General features: G+C 35.1%; 1 protein-coding gene across 1 annotated transcript in view; it reads left to right on the top strand.

Moving 5' to 3' along the window:
* SETDB1 (SET domain bifurcated histone lysine methyltransferase 1) overlaps positions 1-17,453 on the top strand; it is a 475,933-nt gene that overhangs the window by 19,961 nt on the left and 438,519 nt on the right. The window contains exons 2-5 of the mRNA XM_053705493.1: positions 2,950-3,163; positions 5,556-5,719; positions 14,108-14,145; positions 14,358-14,436. Of these exons, the coding sequence (XP_053561468.1) occupies positions 2,952-3,163; positions 5,556-5,719; positions 14,108-14,145; positions 14,358-14,436 (493 nt within the window). The 5' untranslated portion in view covers positions 2,950-2,951. The remainder of the gene's footprint in view (positions 1-2,949; positions 3,164-5,555; positions 5,720-14,107; positions 14,146-14,357; positions 14,437-17,453) is intronic.

The raw sequence follows: 17,453 nt of genomic DNA, 5'->3' as shown, positions 1-17,453 counted from the left end.
AAAGTAAAGCCTCCAAGCATGCATGCAAAAATAAGCTTATCAAGCAAAAGTTGTTAGCAGTCCATGCATAGAGCACCAGTAGTCAGCTTATAGCTCATGAAGCAGGAATTGGTGTAAATCTTTACGATAATTAGAAACAGCGGACAGTTCCTTGATACAGTTGCAACTGAAAATACAGAGACTTACGTGTGTGCAAAGATAAAACAGCATGAGAGTACCGATAAACTTACTTCTCTGTTTGTGGATGTTTCATCAGGAACCATATAAAGGACCAAAGTTCAGGTTTTACCTTAGCATCCCTTTCAGTTTATGTTGATGGAACCACGGCATTTTGCCTTCCTTCTGACCTTCATCTGAGAGATGCTTTTCAAAGCGATCCGCCGCGTCTTCCGATTTTTATCACCACCAAGGAAGAGCAAGTTTATCCGTCTCGGGTCCAGTATCTCTCTTTGCTATATTTACTGAATGATACTTTCCTCACAGCGTTGATGCCGTGGCACAGGCCGTACTCCAGGCTTGCTGCGGGTCAGCTGTTAAGCACACACCGCTGCTCAGACAGGATCTTGTATGTGATTCAAAGATTGCCTACAGGTGTTTCACCCATGATGCTTTGTGTGAAAGTTTGGGCTTCGTCAGGGCTACTGATTGCTTGGAAACATCCTCTTTTATTTCACAGACTCTGTGTGCTTAACAGCTGACCCGCAGCAAGCCTGGAGTGCGGCCTGTGCTGCGGCATCAACGCTGTGAGGAAAGTATAGTTCAGCAAATACAGCAAAGAGAGTTACTGGTTCTGGGACGGATAAACTTGCTATTCCTTGGTGGTGATAAAATCGGAAGACGCGGCGGATGCCGTAACGGATCGTTTTGAAAAGCATACCTCAGATGAAGGTCAGAAGGAAGGCAAAAAGCCGTGTTTCTAACAATATAGACCGAAAAGGATGCTAAGGTAAAACCTGTACTTTGGTCCTGTATATGGTTCCTAATGAAACATCCACAAACAAAGGAGTAAGTCTATCGGGCTATCTTTTATTTGCACACACGTAAGTCTCTGTATCTATGTTCAGTTGCAACTGTATTAAGGAACTGTCCACTGTTTCTTATTATCGTAAAGCTTTACACCAATTCCTGCTTCATGAGCTATTAGCTGACTACTGGTGCTCTATGCATGGACTGCTAACAACTTTTGCTTGATAAGCTTATTTTTCCATGCACACTTGGAAGCTTTACTTTGGACATATTAACCCCTAGCTACTTAAAGAACTGTGTATCAGAGTTGCATACTGACTGCATGAACCAATTTGTACTCGGACACGATACCTAGTTTGTGATTCACATTTTTTTTTTTTTATAAGATGTGATCTATGTGTAATAACAGGTTTTAGTTTGTGTACGCTAATGACAAATTAAACATAACCAGATATTGATTTTAAACTATTAAAGTGTGCTGAATTCCCTGTATCTACTTGAGTGAAACCCTAATAAGGATTGATTTCACTCTCTTTCTCTATATATGTATACAAGTATTATTTAAAGGGTCAGCACCTACAACTACATGAGGAAACTTATTTTGCTTAATATATTTTAAGCCTAAGAGCACCAGTATTTTCACATTTTAAAATTTGCAGATGGTTATTATTTCTTGTTGAAGAAGCAGCAATGCACTGCACTGGGAGCTAGCTGAACACATTGGGTGAGCCAATAACATTAGGCATATATTTGCAGCCACCAATCGGTAGCTTCTGAGGCTACCTAGGTATCCTTTTATCGAACAAAACAAATTAGATAATAGAAGTAAATTGGAAAGTTGTTTAAAATCACATGCTGCATCTAAATCATGAAAGAAAAATAATTTTCATGTCCCTTTTTAAGCACTCATTTTATATTTATTGTTGTCATTGTGTTGTGAGTTATAACTTTTTATTTGTCCATTATTCTCCTCTCTGTTCTCATTACTTTTAATTGCAGCAAAAAACACTTCTTGCTGGACAAGGTTGTCTGCTATAAAAATGTATAACATTACTCCCTATTCACAGAAGAATTAAATTAATTACAAATCTAAACATACTAATAGAATATGCTAGTTTATATAAGGAAGCTACTCAAACGTATAAGGAATAACCCTAGTTATAGAAACAGTAAGCCACAAGTAAATGTAATTTTAAAGTATATTTTGTAGCAATTATAGAATGTTAATATATCTCATAAAATAAAGGGTACCATAGTTTACAGAAATTAACGTGAAACTTGAGTGGGCAATTTGTGTTCTTTCAGTGCATTAAAGTGATGGTAAGTCCAAGCGTTTAACAAACGCTAGGATTTACCATCACTAAAAATAAAGTGTAGGTTCAGTGATCAAAATAGTGCTTAACTTGCCCTTTCTGTGCCAATACACATAGCTAAACTCAGCGGCTCCGGCCTCCCATGGCACATCGGTCTTCTACCAATGTGGTTCCACTTGCACCTCCAAAAAAAATAGCCGTGCATACAGAAATCAGTCAGTTGACACGCACGGCTACTGTTTTAGAGGTGCAAACGTCACCTCATTGAAAGAGACCAATGTGCCGTGGGCGGCAGAAGCCGCTGAGTTTAGCTATGTGCATCTACACAGAAAGGGTGAGTTTAGCACCCTTTTTTTTTTTTAACCTCCTCTTGATTTTTAGTGATGGTAAATCGAAGCGTTTGCGAAACGCTCAGATTTACCATCACTTTAAAGTGATGGCAAACTTTCCACTTTTTATAATCGTATCCTGAATGTTAGTGATATTTTAGACGGAGGTTAATTGATCACTTCTAGTGAAGATGCGCTTTAATTTACTTTTTAATCTAGCTGTATTAATCTAGATTAATGTATAATGTGTGTGTTCGAGTGTATATAAAAATATTGTGACTATAAAAATAAAAACTATGCAGATTATATTTTGCTCTGACGCACATTCTTCTCTTCAACAGCCATGGACACACCAGACGCTTCAGAGCTGGAGCAGATGGTGGTGGATGAGCTAGGAATTTCCATGAATGAGCTCCGTGAGTTCATAGACAAGGAGGTGGAAAAGATAGAAGTTGTGAAGCAGCGAAAAGCCCAACTGTTGGAGTTGGAACAGTGGGTAAAACAGAAAGAAGCAGAGGTAGATCAAGTGGACAAGCTCTTTGACAATGCTACCAGGTAAAACAATCTTTTATGTCCATTATCAGGGCTTAATTTATCCTATTTATCCAAAGGTGGTTTTAAAATATTGACCTGGCGTCTAGCATTATTACTCTGGTGATAATGGACCTAGAGCCTTGCTTTCTTACCCCTGGTATACTTCCATACTGCCTGCCACCTTCTGCCTGAAGCTGGTTTGTTTGCTGTGGAAGCATAGTGAAGTCTACAATTTCTTCTTAGCCACTCATATGACACTCCACTTCCCAGCATAGAGAGCGGAATTAGTAGAACCCTTTAAATAAATCTGATGAGAGAGATATATATGTTTTAGCTATGCGAAATCTGCCGACGCTCTACAAATCGATGATGATGAGAATAATAATGTTATACAGTGGCAGCACTTTCCTGCCATGTAGTGCTCCAGATTTGTGCATGCTACCTATCTAGATATCTCTTCAACAAAGAATAACCTGAAATAAGCACATTTGATCATAGAAGCAAATTGGAAACATTTTTTTAAAATGATGTGCTCTGTCAGAATCGTGAAAGATAAATTGTGGATTTTATTGCCCTTTAAGTTTTTTGACTGCAAAATGCACTTACACCTTTTAGCTGAATAGCAGCAGCACAACAGCAAGCTGCTATAGAGTTGAATAGGGCCTGAGCTACTCTTGTCCTAGCCAAAAATTAAAAACCTGGGGTGAGGGGGTTCTAAATATATGGTAAGAATATAAACCTTTAAAAAGTGATTTCAACAAAAATTATTTAAATCAACCATGTGGTTATCTTTTAAACAGTGCATTTACTGAGATTAATGTTTGCTATCACTTTAATGAGTGGTGGAAATGGACGATGGCTTAAACAGACACAAAAGACTTAAATTGTTAAAAGAATTTTTGGATTTTTAAATTTATAATTGATGTTATTCAATAGACATTGTGCTTGTATGTTAGAAAAATTAACGAAGGCTCATCAAACCCAGGAGCCTAACAGCCACTGGCTCCTAACTTTTTGGGTTATTCTCTTATGTATCTATATACAAACACCACTGTCTGGTTTCTAAATATTCTCACTAGCTACTAAATTTCTAACAGATTTGTCGACCCCGGCTTACTTTGCATATTCATGTATACCAGTTACTAATTGCATAACCATTATTACACATGTAAAAGACCTGTAATCATAACCATTATTGCACATGGAAAAGACCTGTGATCATATATCTTACTGTACATACATTTGTCAAGCGTGTTTTTTAGATACCAATAAAAATATTTTTCCCTCCTGATTTTTTCTTATTATTATAAATATGCAGTATATGGAACGGGTTTATCATTTTAAGAATGTTATGACCTTTTTAATGTGCACATTGCATTCTCTGTTATGTTGAGACTTTTGTGGTTCTATACTCACTAATTACTATATTTAACATTTTCCTTTGCTAACACTAAAATCTTATTTTTTAGAGAGGGAGTTAGTTGATCTTGTTTTGTTATCTATTTGTTTATCCTGTTTGCATGTGAGTTATGAGGGGTTTTCAGTTATTATTATTCTTTATTTTTAAAGCGCCAACAAATTCCACAGCGCTGTCCATGGGTACAAAGATTAAAAGTACAGTACAATATAAGACACCAGACAAAATTTAACAAACTAATACAGGGGTAATTGAGGACCCTGTTCCCGTGGGAATTTACAATCTAGATTGATTACTTATATCATAGAAACATTTACAGACACAGCAGCATCTACACAAAGTTTATCTGCTGATAAGCCGTTGCTGGATCTTCTGGTTCTACCTTCACTTATATTGGGTTTAGCAGTAAATTTTAAAATTTACATTCCAGAGTTTGTCCATGAATCTAAATAAACATTGCTCAAACAGAGTTTCTGGATTTTTTCCCTTTGATATTGCAACTAGCAGTAGTAGTGATAGTTACCAAAATGATCCCTGTAAACTCAGAATAAAACAACCATTATGAGCTGCTTCATCCCCAAAACAAAGTTTTGTACTTTGTGCTATTATTACTCACTGGCCGATGAGGACAACTCCCTCAGCTCTTTGTTAGTGGGGTTGTCAGATTCTAGGAGCCTAGGGTTTATTTTACTTAGACTATTTCTATTATTTTTCTAAATTTTGATACAGAGTTTTAGAAATGTGCCTGAATACACAGCTCAGTATTTGCATGGCTTGTACACTAAAGAATTTTGGCTCAAGAGTACTATTTAAACTCTTGGCTTTATTTTTAATACATATATAATAAATACATTTAATGGGCAATACATTGGAGTACATTTTTGGTTCTATGTAATGATTACAGTGAGTTTTTACATATATACATAATCTATGGAAATAGTAACACACAGCATTCATTTGTAAAGATTTTTTTATATTATGTTTGTTTTCTCTTAGGGCTGTGGATGATTGTGAGATGCTGGTGAAAACTTTGTACACTCAAATAGGTCTAAATTACAAAGAGAGTAGCTCTGAAGATGAGGGCTCTGCAAGCAAACCAGTGGAAGTCATAGAGATCCCAGATGAAGATGATGACGACGATGTTCTTAGTGTTGGATCAAGTTAGTAAATTATGACAATGAAAAACTGAGGGTCCAAAAATATCTCTTGGTGCATTTTGTAGGACACATTGAACTAGTAATAGTTATGAAGCCAGTATACCAAATGAAATCAACTCCAGACTGATGTTCATAAACATGTGTTTATTTTTTTTATTTAGTGAGAATATTTTATTGCTGAGGTTCTCCTCTAGGCAGATCTGTTTATCTCCATTGGCTTTATGTTGAAGAGTTTTTTTTTTAAAATAATTTAACAAATTTAAATCTAATAACCCCACACAGGGTTATTGGAAAGTTTTGTGATAAATGTCTATTTGCCCCATGTGTGCTTCCTTACATTCTGGGGAACTGTTGGAGATTTAAAATAAATGTAAAAGACAGTTGGTAGCTAACCAAGCCAGAGAAAAGTAGAGTATAACCAAGGTTTTATTAGAAATAAGTCTATAAAGTTTATTTTTAAGCAAAGGATCCATTTAAACAAGTTAAGATAGTGGGAATCGATACACAGTTGAAAATCCTTTTAATAATTGTGGCAAGTGTAATTGTTGCTCACCTGCACCTGTTCAATTGCTTGGCAACACAAATTGCTAATCGACCAATCACATGGCAGCAACTCAATGCATTTAGGCATGTAGACGTAGTGAAGGCAACTTGCTGAAGTTTAAACCAAGCATAAGAATGGGGAAGAAAGGGGATATAAAGGTGTAGTCTAGTCAAAAAATAAACTTTCATGATTCAAATAGAGCATGCAATTTTAAACAACTTTCTAATTTACTCCTATTAATTTTTCTTTTTTTTTTTTTTTGCTATTTTTATTTTAAAAAGCTGGAAAGTAAGCTTACGAGCCGGCCCATTTTTGGTTCAGCACCTGGGTAGTGTTTGCTGAATGGATGGCTAAATTTAGACACCAATCAGCAAGCGCTACCCAGGTTCTGAACCAAAAACGGGCCGGCTACTTAGTTTACATTCCAGATTTTCAAAATAAAGACACCAAGAGAACGAAGAAATATTGATTATAGGAGTAAATTAGAAAGTTGCTTAAAATTGCATGCTCTATCTGAATCATGAAAGTTTAATTTTGACTAGACTATCCCTTTAAGTGACTTTGAATGTGGCATGGATGTTGGTGCCAGACAGGTTGGTCTGAGTATAAAAAAACCCCCTGCTGATCTACTGGGATTTTAACGCACAACCATCTCTAGGGTTTACAGAGATAGTAGTGGCGGTATAAGTCTGAAAAAGAGAAAATATCCAGTGAGTGGTAATTCAGTGGAGAAAAATGCCTTGTTGATGTCAGAGGTCAAAGGCGAATGGGCAGACTGGTTTGAGATAAAAGAAAGGCAACAGTTACTCAAATAACCACTCGTTTTACCAAGGTATGCAGAATACCATCTCTGAATGCACAACACGTCGAACCTTGAAGCAGATGGGCTACAGCAGCAGAAGACCACTAAGAACAGGAAACTGAGGCTACAATTCTCACAGGCTCACCAAAATTGGACAATCGAAGATTGGAAAAACCTTGCCTGGTCTGATGAGTTTCAGCTGTGACATTAAGATGGTAGGGTCAGAATTTGGTGTAAACATGAAAGCAAATTGAGCATAGTTTAAATGCCACAGCCTACCTGAGTATTGTTGCTGAACATGAAACTGGTTTCTTGAACATGACAATGAGTTCACTGTACTCCAATGGCCTCCACAGTCGCCAGATCTCAACCAATAAGGCACCTTTGGGATGTTGATGAACTGGAGATTCACATCATGGATGTGCAGCCGACAAATCGTCACTTTGGACCAAAATCTCTGAGGAATGTTTCCAACACCTTATTGAATCTATACCACAAAGTATTAAGGCAGTTCTGTATGCAAAAGGGGGTCCAACCCAGTACTAGCAAGGTGTACCTGATAAAGTGGCCGGTGAGTGTATATTGATGTTTATATATAATTGGTCTTCCTGGGTTGAACTTAGGTCAGCAAATTACAATACTGAAAGTAAACAAGTTTTATTTACAATTTAATCGCTGTTATGCGTTAAATGTTACTTGTAATCCTGTCCAATTCAGAGTAGCATTCGGTTTTGTGACTTACTGATGTTGTTTACAATTTTTTTTTTGAAGCTAGACCTAGGAAGGCTCATATGATAATTTCTAAGTCTTTGAAGGCCGCCTCTAATCACATGCTTTGTATTTGCTTTTCACAGCAGGGGAGAGCTAGTTCAGGTAAACCCTATAGATAACATTGTGAGCATGCCCAAGGATTGTGGCAGACACTGCACTAATTGGCTAAAATGAAAGTCAATAGATAATAAATAAAATTTCATGTGATCAGGGGGCTGTCAGAAGATGCTTAGATAGAAGGTAATCACAGAGGTAAAAAGTGTATTATTATAACTGTGTTGGTTATGCAAAACTGGGGAATGGGTAATAAAGGGATTATCCATCTTTTAAAACAACAAAAATTCTGGTGTTGACTGTCCCTTTAACTTTGAAAGGTCTTCAGCAAGCCAAACAATAGTCTGTTTAGGTGTTAAATTCTGTATCACTCAGGTTTGGTTTCTCTTCACCCATCAGAATTGCTTTCGGTACTTTTTGTCATTTTGAAAAATGTATTTACAAAGTTATTTTTCCATTGAAAGGCAGATTGATTTAGTACAACTTGTCTGGTACAAACTTTGCCTAAGTTTAAAGGGACACTGAACCCAAATTTTCTCTTTCGTGATTCAGATAGAGCATGCAACTTTCTAATTTACTTCTATTATCAATTTTTATTTGTTCTCTTGCTATCTTTATTTGAAAAAGAAGGAATCTAAGCTTTTTTTGGTTCTGAACTATGGACAGCACTTTTTTATTGGTGGATGAATTTATCCAGCAATCAGCAAGAACAACCCAGGTTGTTCACCAAAAATGGGCCAACATCTAAACTTACATTCTTGCATTTCAAATAAAGATACCAAGAAAATGAAGAAAATTTGTTAATAGGAGTAAATTAGAAAGTTGCTTAAAATTTCATGCTCTATCGGAATCACAAAAGAAAAAAAATTGGGTTCAGTGTCCCTTCAAGGTGGTTTGGGGAATAAATATAACAAATTGTAGAGGGTTCTCTCCTAGAGAACACCCAATGGCTTTCAAACACAACTAATACTTCTGGTTTGTTTTGTCTAAGACCAGACTCCATTCAATGTAGTTAAAGTTTTATGGAAAAGTTGTCCTAGTATGTAGAGTTTTGTAAATGTTATGGGGAAGACCTATTGATATGTTTGCCATAGTCTTCTTATAGTGTTCACCTAGAATCGGGGAAATTCACAAGAACTGTAGATAGTAAAAAATATTTTCTTGGGTACATATCTGTCATGATGATAATATACTAAAATAGCTAGTAACTAGGATTATGTGGATTAATAAAGTGAAGGTAAACTTTGATGAATGAAAGCCCGTTTTATAAAAATACTATTAAAATTAGGGGCACTTTCTTTTATCAAAGTTTACAAAGCAGCCGTTTTGATTAAAAACTTACCTTTTTTTTTTCTTTTTACAGCCAGAGCAGCTTCCCCCACCTGGATTTCCTCTCTTCACACGTCAGCAATGACTAATCCGGCTTCCTCCAATCACGGCTTTCCCCCCAGGGTAGTCATTGCCTGAGGCCATGCTGAGATTGGAGGAAGCCTGATTAGTCATTGCTGACATGTGAAGAGAGGATTTCCAGGAGGGGGAAGCTGCTTTGGCTGTGCAAAGAAGAGAGGTAAGTTTTTAATCAAAACGGCTGCTTTGTGAATTTGGATGAATGAAAGTGCCCCTGTTTAATAGTATTGTTAAAAAAAACTGTCTTTCATTCATCAAAGTTTATTTTCACTTTAAGGTTTCTGCTTCATAGCGAATTCCTCTATAATGCTTAGGTTGATGTATCGCTCTACAACAAAGGTCTGGTGAATTTACACATCCATTTAAACTTTTTATGCCGTTATGCCGTTGTATTCCGTCACAACAGCACTGGTCTTTAAAGCCGTTATGACAGAATACAACGTCTGTCCTGAAGCCTACTAGGCTTGCAGGATTTGATCGCGGTCTGGAGGGTGTTCCTAGAGTCTTAGGGACGCCCCCCAGACCTGATCCCATAATTGAAATCTCGCGATCTTTTGCATGATAGCGTGATTTCAATTTGTCTACGCTGTTCCGATGTAGACTTTTTAACCCGGTCATGAAAGGGTTAATACATTTTATCTGAATGTCCTCAGAATAAGCTTTTTCACCTGTGGGTTGTCAGCGTATAAGAGTTAAACTATGTGGGGTAATTATGAAATAGAACACTGCAGAATTAAGAAGCTTAAGAGATTCTTTTATTTTAAAGATTTTTTTTTTTTTTGATGGGACACTATCTCTCCTTTATGCTAATAAATCTGCAAACAGAAATGGTGCATTACTGCAGTATTGTCCAAGAAGGCTTTTGTTCTATTTATTTAGTTTTCTTTAAAAATGTACCATGGACTCTTCCTTATTATTTTGCCTCCAGGTTCAGTTATCCACCTCCTTGTGGAGAAGCAGGGAGGCGGCTGGTCTTGGGGCAGGTTAAAAATAGCACAGTAATTACTGCATGTAAAGGCCGTGAGGATTTAGTATTCACATTACATGCTATGATAGATCTGAAAACTAGAAAAAAGTATACAATCAAAGATAATAAATCTTTGTATCTTTAAAAGTATATAATCAAAGAAAGCTTCTTAATTCTTCAGTTTTATTTCATAGTTACCCCACATAGTTTAACACTTATACACTGACTACCCAATATCATAGGTGAAAAAGCTTATTCTGATGACACTCAGATAAATATATTAAATGGATGTAAATTCACCAGACCTTTGTTGTAGAGCGATACCTCAACCTAAGCAATATAGAGGAATTCGCTATCAAGCAGAAACCTTAATCCACATAATCCTAGTTACTAGCTATTTTAGTATATTATCATCTTAACATATATGTACCCAAGGAAATATTTTCTACTATCTACAGTTCTTGGGAATTTCCCTGATTCTAGGTGAACACTATTGATATGTTTGCCATAGTCTTCTTATAGTCTTCCTCATAACATTTAGGAAACTCTACAGAGTAAGTCTTGTTTAGGTCAGCTCTAGGACAACTTTTCCTTAAAACTTAACTACATTGAATGGAGTCTGGTCTCAGACAAAACAAAGTATTAATTGTGTTTGAAAGCCATTGCGCGTCCTCTAGGAGAGAACCCTCTACAATTTGTAATATTTATTCCCCAAACCACCTTAAAGAGAATGTAAAGTTAACTGGTTTCGAATACACCAAAGAATTTATCAATACTATTTAAATGCAGTCGCTAACTTATTTTCTCTGTTTCATCTACATTTTTTATAATATTGTTATTTTAAATTTAGTACCATTTACTTGCCGACCCCTCCCATCAACTACTTCCGTGTTCTCCTGTGTTTGTCTTCTTGAGCGGTCCCACCCGCTCTCTATGCACGTTCACGATGATCATTTGAACTGTGCATGCGCCAATTGCCTTGAAACATAGTATTCAATGAACTACAATATTCATTGAGTACTATACTGTCCTTGATTATAAATAAAATATATAAAATGTTCATTTGCAAATTGTGAGAACGAAATTGTCGGAATATTTAAAGAGGGATTTCCTAAATACACTATTTGACAATATTTGTTACTCACTGAGAACGCGATCGATGTTGAATGCGATTTTGTTCTGAGGATTTTAAGATGACAGCTAGAGAGCATGCGCGTCTGTATGGAGAATGTTGGTTATTACGGGTTTTACACATGCGCTTAAGACTCGCGTGACATTGCGAGTAATGGGCTGAACCCCCCGGGGGGAAAATAGCATTGGACCATAGCATTTCACTAGCCTGACAATCAATTGGAGGAAACAATATTATCGTTGACTGTTTCAAAAGTAAGAAACTGAATATTAGAATACTATATAAAAAATTTGATGAATTAAAGTCGGGCTATTTTAAAAAAAATGGCGTGAGGGAGTGTTGTTAACTTTATATTCACTTTAAGCTTAGACAAAGTTTGTACCAGACAAGTTGTACTACATCAATCTGCCATTTCATTGAAAAATAACTTAAGATAGATTTTTCAAAATGACAATAGTACCAAAAGCAATTCAGAAGGGTGAATAGAAACCAAACCTGAGAGATACAGAAATTAGCACCTAAACAGACTATTGTTTGGCTTACTGTACACACTCATTTTCATTTAACTGCATGTAATAGACACTACTATAAAGAATAAGATGCACAGATACTGATATAAAAATCCAGTATAAAACTGAAAATCAGAGCAATGTTATTTAAAAATAAGCAAAACTATACATTTAAAAAAAAAAACACTTTATGGACTATATAAATAGATCATCTACAAAACATTTATGCAAAGAAAAAATGTGTATAATGTCCCTTTAAGCATTTAAATGGAAAATTGTAACTAACATCAGTAAGTCACAAAACCGAATGCTATTTATTCTGAAATTATCAGGATTACAAGTGATATTTAACGCATAACCGCGGTTAAATTGTAAATACAACTTGTTTACTTTCAGTATTGTAATTTGCTGACCTAAAAGTTCAACACAGAAAGGCCAATTATATATAAACATCAATATACACTCACCGGCCACTTTATCAGGTACACCTTGCTAGTACTGGGTTTGTAATTCAGAACTGCCTTAATTATTTGTGGCATAGATTCAACAAGGTGTTGGAAACATTCCTCAGAGATTTTGGTCTATAGTGACATGATAGCATCACACAGTTGCTGCAGATTTGTCGGCTGCACATCCATGATGTAAATCTCCCGTTCATCAACATACTAAAGGTGCCTTATTAGCTTGAGATCTGGCGACTGTGGAGGCCATTGGAGTACATTGAACTCATTGTCATGTTCAAGAAATCGGTTTGAGATGATTTGACCTTTGTGACATGGTGCATTTTCCTGCTGGAAGTAGCCATCAGAAGATGGGGACACTGTAGTCATAAAAGGATGGACATGGTCAGCAACAATACTCAGGTAGGCTGTGGCGTTTAAACTGCTCAATTGGTACTAAGGGGCTCAAAGTGTGCTAAGAAAATATCCCCCACACCATTACACCACCACCTGCCTGAAGGACACATGCTCTGGCAGTGCCATACTTTTTATCCATTAAGGATAGTCTCCCTATAGGATCTACCATCTGTACTGGCATTGCATTTACCTTGGATAGAATATTTGCCGATCTTCCTGCGTTGTCAGAAGCTTAATTTTTAGTCTTTTATTTGTTAAAAAGCAGTTTGAAAAGGTTCTCACATCGAACAGCTAATTTCTGCTGTTTCTAGCGGACGTTGGTTTCAAACTTGTTGTGATTCTTAAGGGATATAGAAAAAGCAAGGTATATTGTACTCAGCATTGTGAACACTAATCAACACAACAAACCCATTGTTCATTTTCTTGCTATATGAAAATTCACTTTTGTTATTTTCTTTTTTTATATTGCTAGTTATTTTATTCCCACCCAAATGTACTACTCTGGTATATGTCCCTTTTTGTAAGCTGCTATACTTGGCAGTATAAAAAATATTTGTCATTACAGGAAAATTACAATGTCTGCAGATTAGTAAAGTATTACAGCTGCACTGCCCAAAGGTAGCTTAATGTGTAAAAAAAAAAATGGCTTTTTTAAAGACCCTATATAGGTAAAATATGTTTTAATTAAACTACTTGATTAAAAAATTACATAAATCACTGTGCACAGTGGTAGTAAATAACACAACAAAAAAGTTTAACATTAAAAAAGTATAAAAAATATTTGTCACTTATTTAGAGGTGTTCCCCAAAACACAATGTTTGTATTGGTATGTCATTTTTTTTTTTAGTTCATTGAAGTACAAATATATAACAAGTAAGGCTGAAAAGCCATATAGACACCCTTTTAAAACCTTGTGAATAGGTTTGAACATGTTGACAATCAGCTGGAGTTTGAACTAGTTTGTTAAGCTAGATCTGTGCAAAAGGCAAGTAGCACCTCAGACATATGGTTATTAACCATCATGCAGGGCCTAAGGGTTTGTAAATCATGGGAGCTGGCAACACTTAAAATGGTTTCTTTCTAATATATCCGTAAACATTTCTGACAATTTTTTTCTGACTCCTTAGTGATGAATCTATTTTAAAAGTGGCAGTTCTATAGACAAATACTTGCTAATCAATCTTTGAGTTATGCTCACCAACATTGTTAATAATTAGTATCCTACCTTACTTTAGGTAAAACGGCGATTATCTTATTTATCGATCCAAAAGTGAAAGTTAAATACCCCAAACCCTTTCAAGTTTGGAATACTACTTTATAAATAGCTATATATACTATGTTTTCTAGGTGGAACCATAACTAGGACCCCAAGAGAGAGGCATTTGGTGAGTATTTAATCAATAAGTTTACAATATTGTCTAAATACACTACTTTCCCATAGATTAAGCCAAGCCAGGGAATATACGGTTATGAATTAAGGTTTACAGTTGAGAACATTAAATGTAATAGACTATATGTTATAGATTCCCTGTCTTGCAAAAGTTCCCAAAAAGTTTGTTTTGCTGACAAATCCAAGGACATTTAATTCTTTGTTTAGTTACTAGAAGCAATGGCTGCCATGAAGAGATCTAAGGAAGATGTCCAGAAGGCTGCAAATGCACTACAAAAAAAATCAGGTATATTATAGAAGGGCTTAAAGGGACATAAAAACCCCCCAAAAATATTTCATGATTAAGAAATATCATACTTTTTTAAAACAGCTTTCCAGTTTACTTCTGTTATATAATTTGCTATGTTCTCTTGTTTGAAAATAATACCTAGGTAGGTTCAGGAGTTGGGAGCAAGCTGCTGATTGGTGCCTGCACATATATACCTATTTTCATTGGCTTACCAATGTATTCAACTAACTTCCATTAGTTTGCAGAACAATTGGGATAGAATCCCTGGAAAGAAATGCTGTGTAGCACTCTCTGCCCAGACTGGGGTAGAGCCACTGGTACAATTTTAAAATTTAACTTTTATTTCTTTACCTTAAAAAGAATGGGTAGACATGAACATTTAAAATCACTCTATCTCAAATTCTCAATTGCTAAATCGAATAGTTAAGGGGTGTTGGTGTTAATCATATTTGACACAAGTGTGTGAGTGCATGTTAGCGATAAAACGTCTGATTGTGAAAATAATCCAAGTGGAATTATTAGTTAACATTATTTGAACAATAGCAAACAGTGCATTCTAACGAGTGTAAAGGGGGATACAGTTACATAGAAGCATCGGTTGCTAATACAATTGCAACCGAACAATACCCCGTATTAGTGACAAGATTACAAAACTTAACTGTAGTGAGAACAGCTCAAAGTGGCAGTTAGGGAATGAATGCTAGTACAATTGCCGCAATCCATAAGTGCATAGTACTGTATTGTTAGGTGATCCGGAACATACATTACAAATTATATCTGATATACTCAATAATGCGCAAACGTGCAGCCATCTTGGCAATAATGCAAACATAGGTAATATAAAAAAGTATTATCGAGTGCAGTTTGAATTCTAAGGCGGATTCTGCAAATATAATTATAACTAGCCTCTGAGTCCCCAGAAAGGAGTCAGATTGTGGGTGTTGTAAGATTGTGTATTGACGGTATCTTTTTATAATCACAATGCGTGTTGCGAAATACATGTAACACAAAGTAACCAGCCACCAATAAAAAGAATTGTAACAATAAAGAAAACATTGCAAACGGTGGAGCTTACAAAAACATTATTAGCATAAAGAAATTTACGCATACAGGCGCTATTATTTAATGAATCACCTAACAGTGTATGAATGAACATATGTAACATATATAAAATTGCTTTATTTTTAAGCGGTGAAAGGAATAACAGATTCTAATCGTATAGTCACTGGATTTACCAGTAAAACGTTTGTTTAAACTCACTATGTGATTAATCCCACAAGGGGAATATAATAATGAACTAGTGAGATGACAATCATATAATCATAAAGAATACAAGTGGAAGACCCAATAGATATCCTCTGAATATAATTGATATATAAACAGGGTCAATTGTACACTAATCCAATAAAGTGAAGTGAATTTCAAAAATACCAAGAACCTTATAACAAGGGTCTGTGTGTATACGTGAATAAAGCTTGAAAATCCCTTCTGCCATCCCAGGCCAAAATCAAACAAATTTAACACTAATACAAGCCTCAACAAATATATGAGAAATTAAAACACCAACAGATACCCATTACAGGGCTCTTATTACCCCTACTTTACGAAAATACGGGAGTACCGATTAATTCAATTACATAACAAATATTAATACAAGAACTAACCGGTCTTGAATTAGTAAATAACAACCAGAGAGAATTGCCATTGGCAATTTGAGATAGAGTGATTTTAAATGTTCATGTCTACCCATTCTTTTTAAGGTAAAGAAATAAAAGTTAAATTTTAAAATTGTACCAGTGGCTCTACCCCAGTCTGGGCAGAGAGTGCTACATAGCATTTCTTTCCAGGGATTCTATCCCAATTGTTCTGCAAGTTCAGTATCAGATGCTAGCACCACTCCTCAAAAGAAATATAATATATTGATACTAAAATAAAATATAGTATCTCAAGCAATCCAAACCAATGAGGAGCTTGCCTATATAGTGCCCTTGTTATCTTTGTGTGTCAAATTCGTAACTTCCATTAGTGTATTGCTGCTCCTTCAATAAAGTATATCAACCGAATGAAGCAAAACTGATAATAGAAGTAAATTGGAAAGTTGTGTAAAATTGTATGCTATCTGAATCATGACAGAAAAAAAATGAGTTTCATGTCCCTTTTAATTTATATTTTTTTTTTCTGACAAAATACGGTTTTGTTTTTGTTGTTGTGTTTTTGTTTGTTTTTTCTCATCCTGAAACATCACCATAAGCTGTAATGGAGATTTTTGCTGGAGCTTTTAGTCAATAGCAGAATTAAACCTTAGTTTGGTATATTTTGAAAACTAACTTTAAATATTTAACAATTTTTATAAAGGCCCTATGAAAATAGTGTTACATGGTATTGTATTTGATATTGTAGTGCATCCTATAAATACATGTAACTAAAGAAATACCATAAATACATGTAACTAAAGAAATACCATAAATACATGTAACTAAAGAAATACCATAAATACATGTAACTAAAGAAATACCATAAATACATGTAACTAAAGAAATACCATAAATACATGGAACTAAAGAAATACCATAAATACATGGAACTAAAGAAATACCATAAATACATGGAACTAAAGAAATACCATAAATACATGGAACTAAAGAAATACCATAAATACATGTAACTAAAGAAATACCATAAATACATGTAACTAAAGAAATACCATAAATACATGTAACTAAAGAAATACCATAAATACATGTAACTAAAGAAATACCATAAATACATGTAACTAAAGAAATACCATAAATACATGGAACTAAAGAAATACCATAAATACATGGAACTAAAGAAATACCATAAATACATGGAACTAAAGAAATACAATAAATACATGGAACTAAAGAAATACCATAAATACATGTAACTAAAGAAATACCATAAATACATGTAACTAAAGAAATACCATAAATACATGTAACTAAAGAAATACCATAAATACATGTAACTAAAGAAATACCATAAATACATGG

The sequence above is a fragment of the Bombina bombina genome, chromosome 1 (genome assembly GCF_027579735.1).
Source record: "Bombina bombina isolate aBomBom1 chromosome 1, aBomBom1.pri, whole genome shotgun sequence".
NCBI classification, from domain to species: domain Eukaryota; kingdom Metazoa; phylum Chordata; class Amphibia; order Anura; family Bombinatoridae; genus Bombina; species Bombina bombina.
The sequence above is the reverse complement of the archived record's forward strand: the minus strand, read 5'-3'. Positions and strand labels throughout refer to the sequence as shown.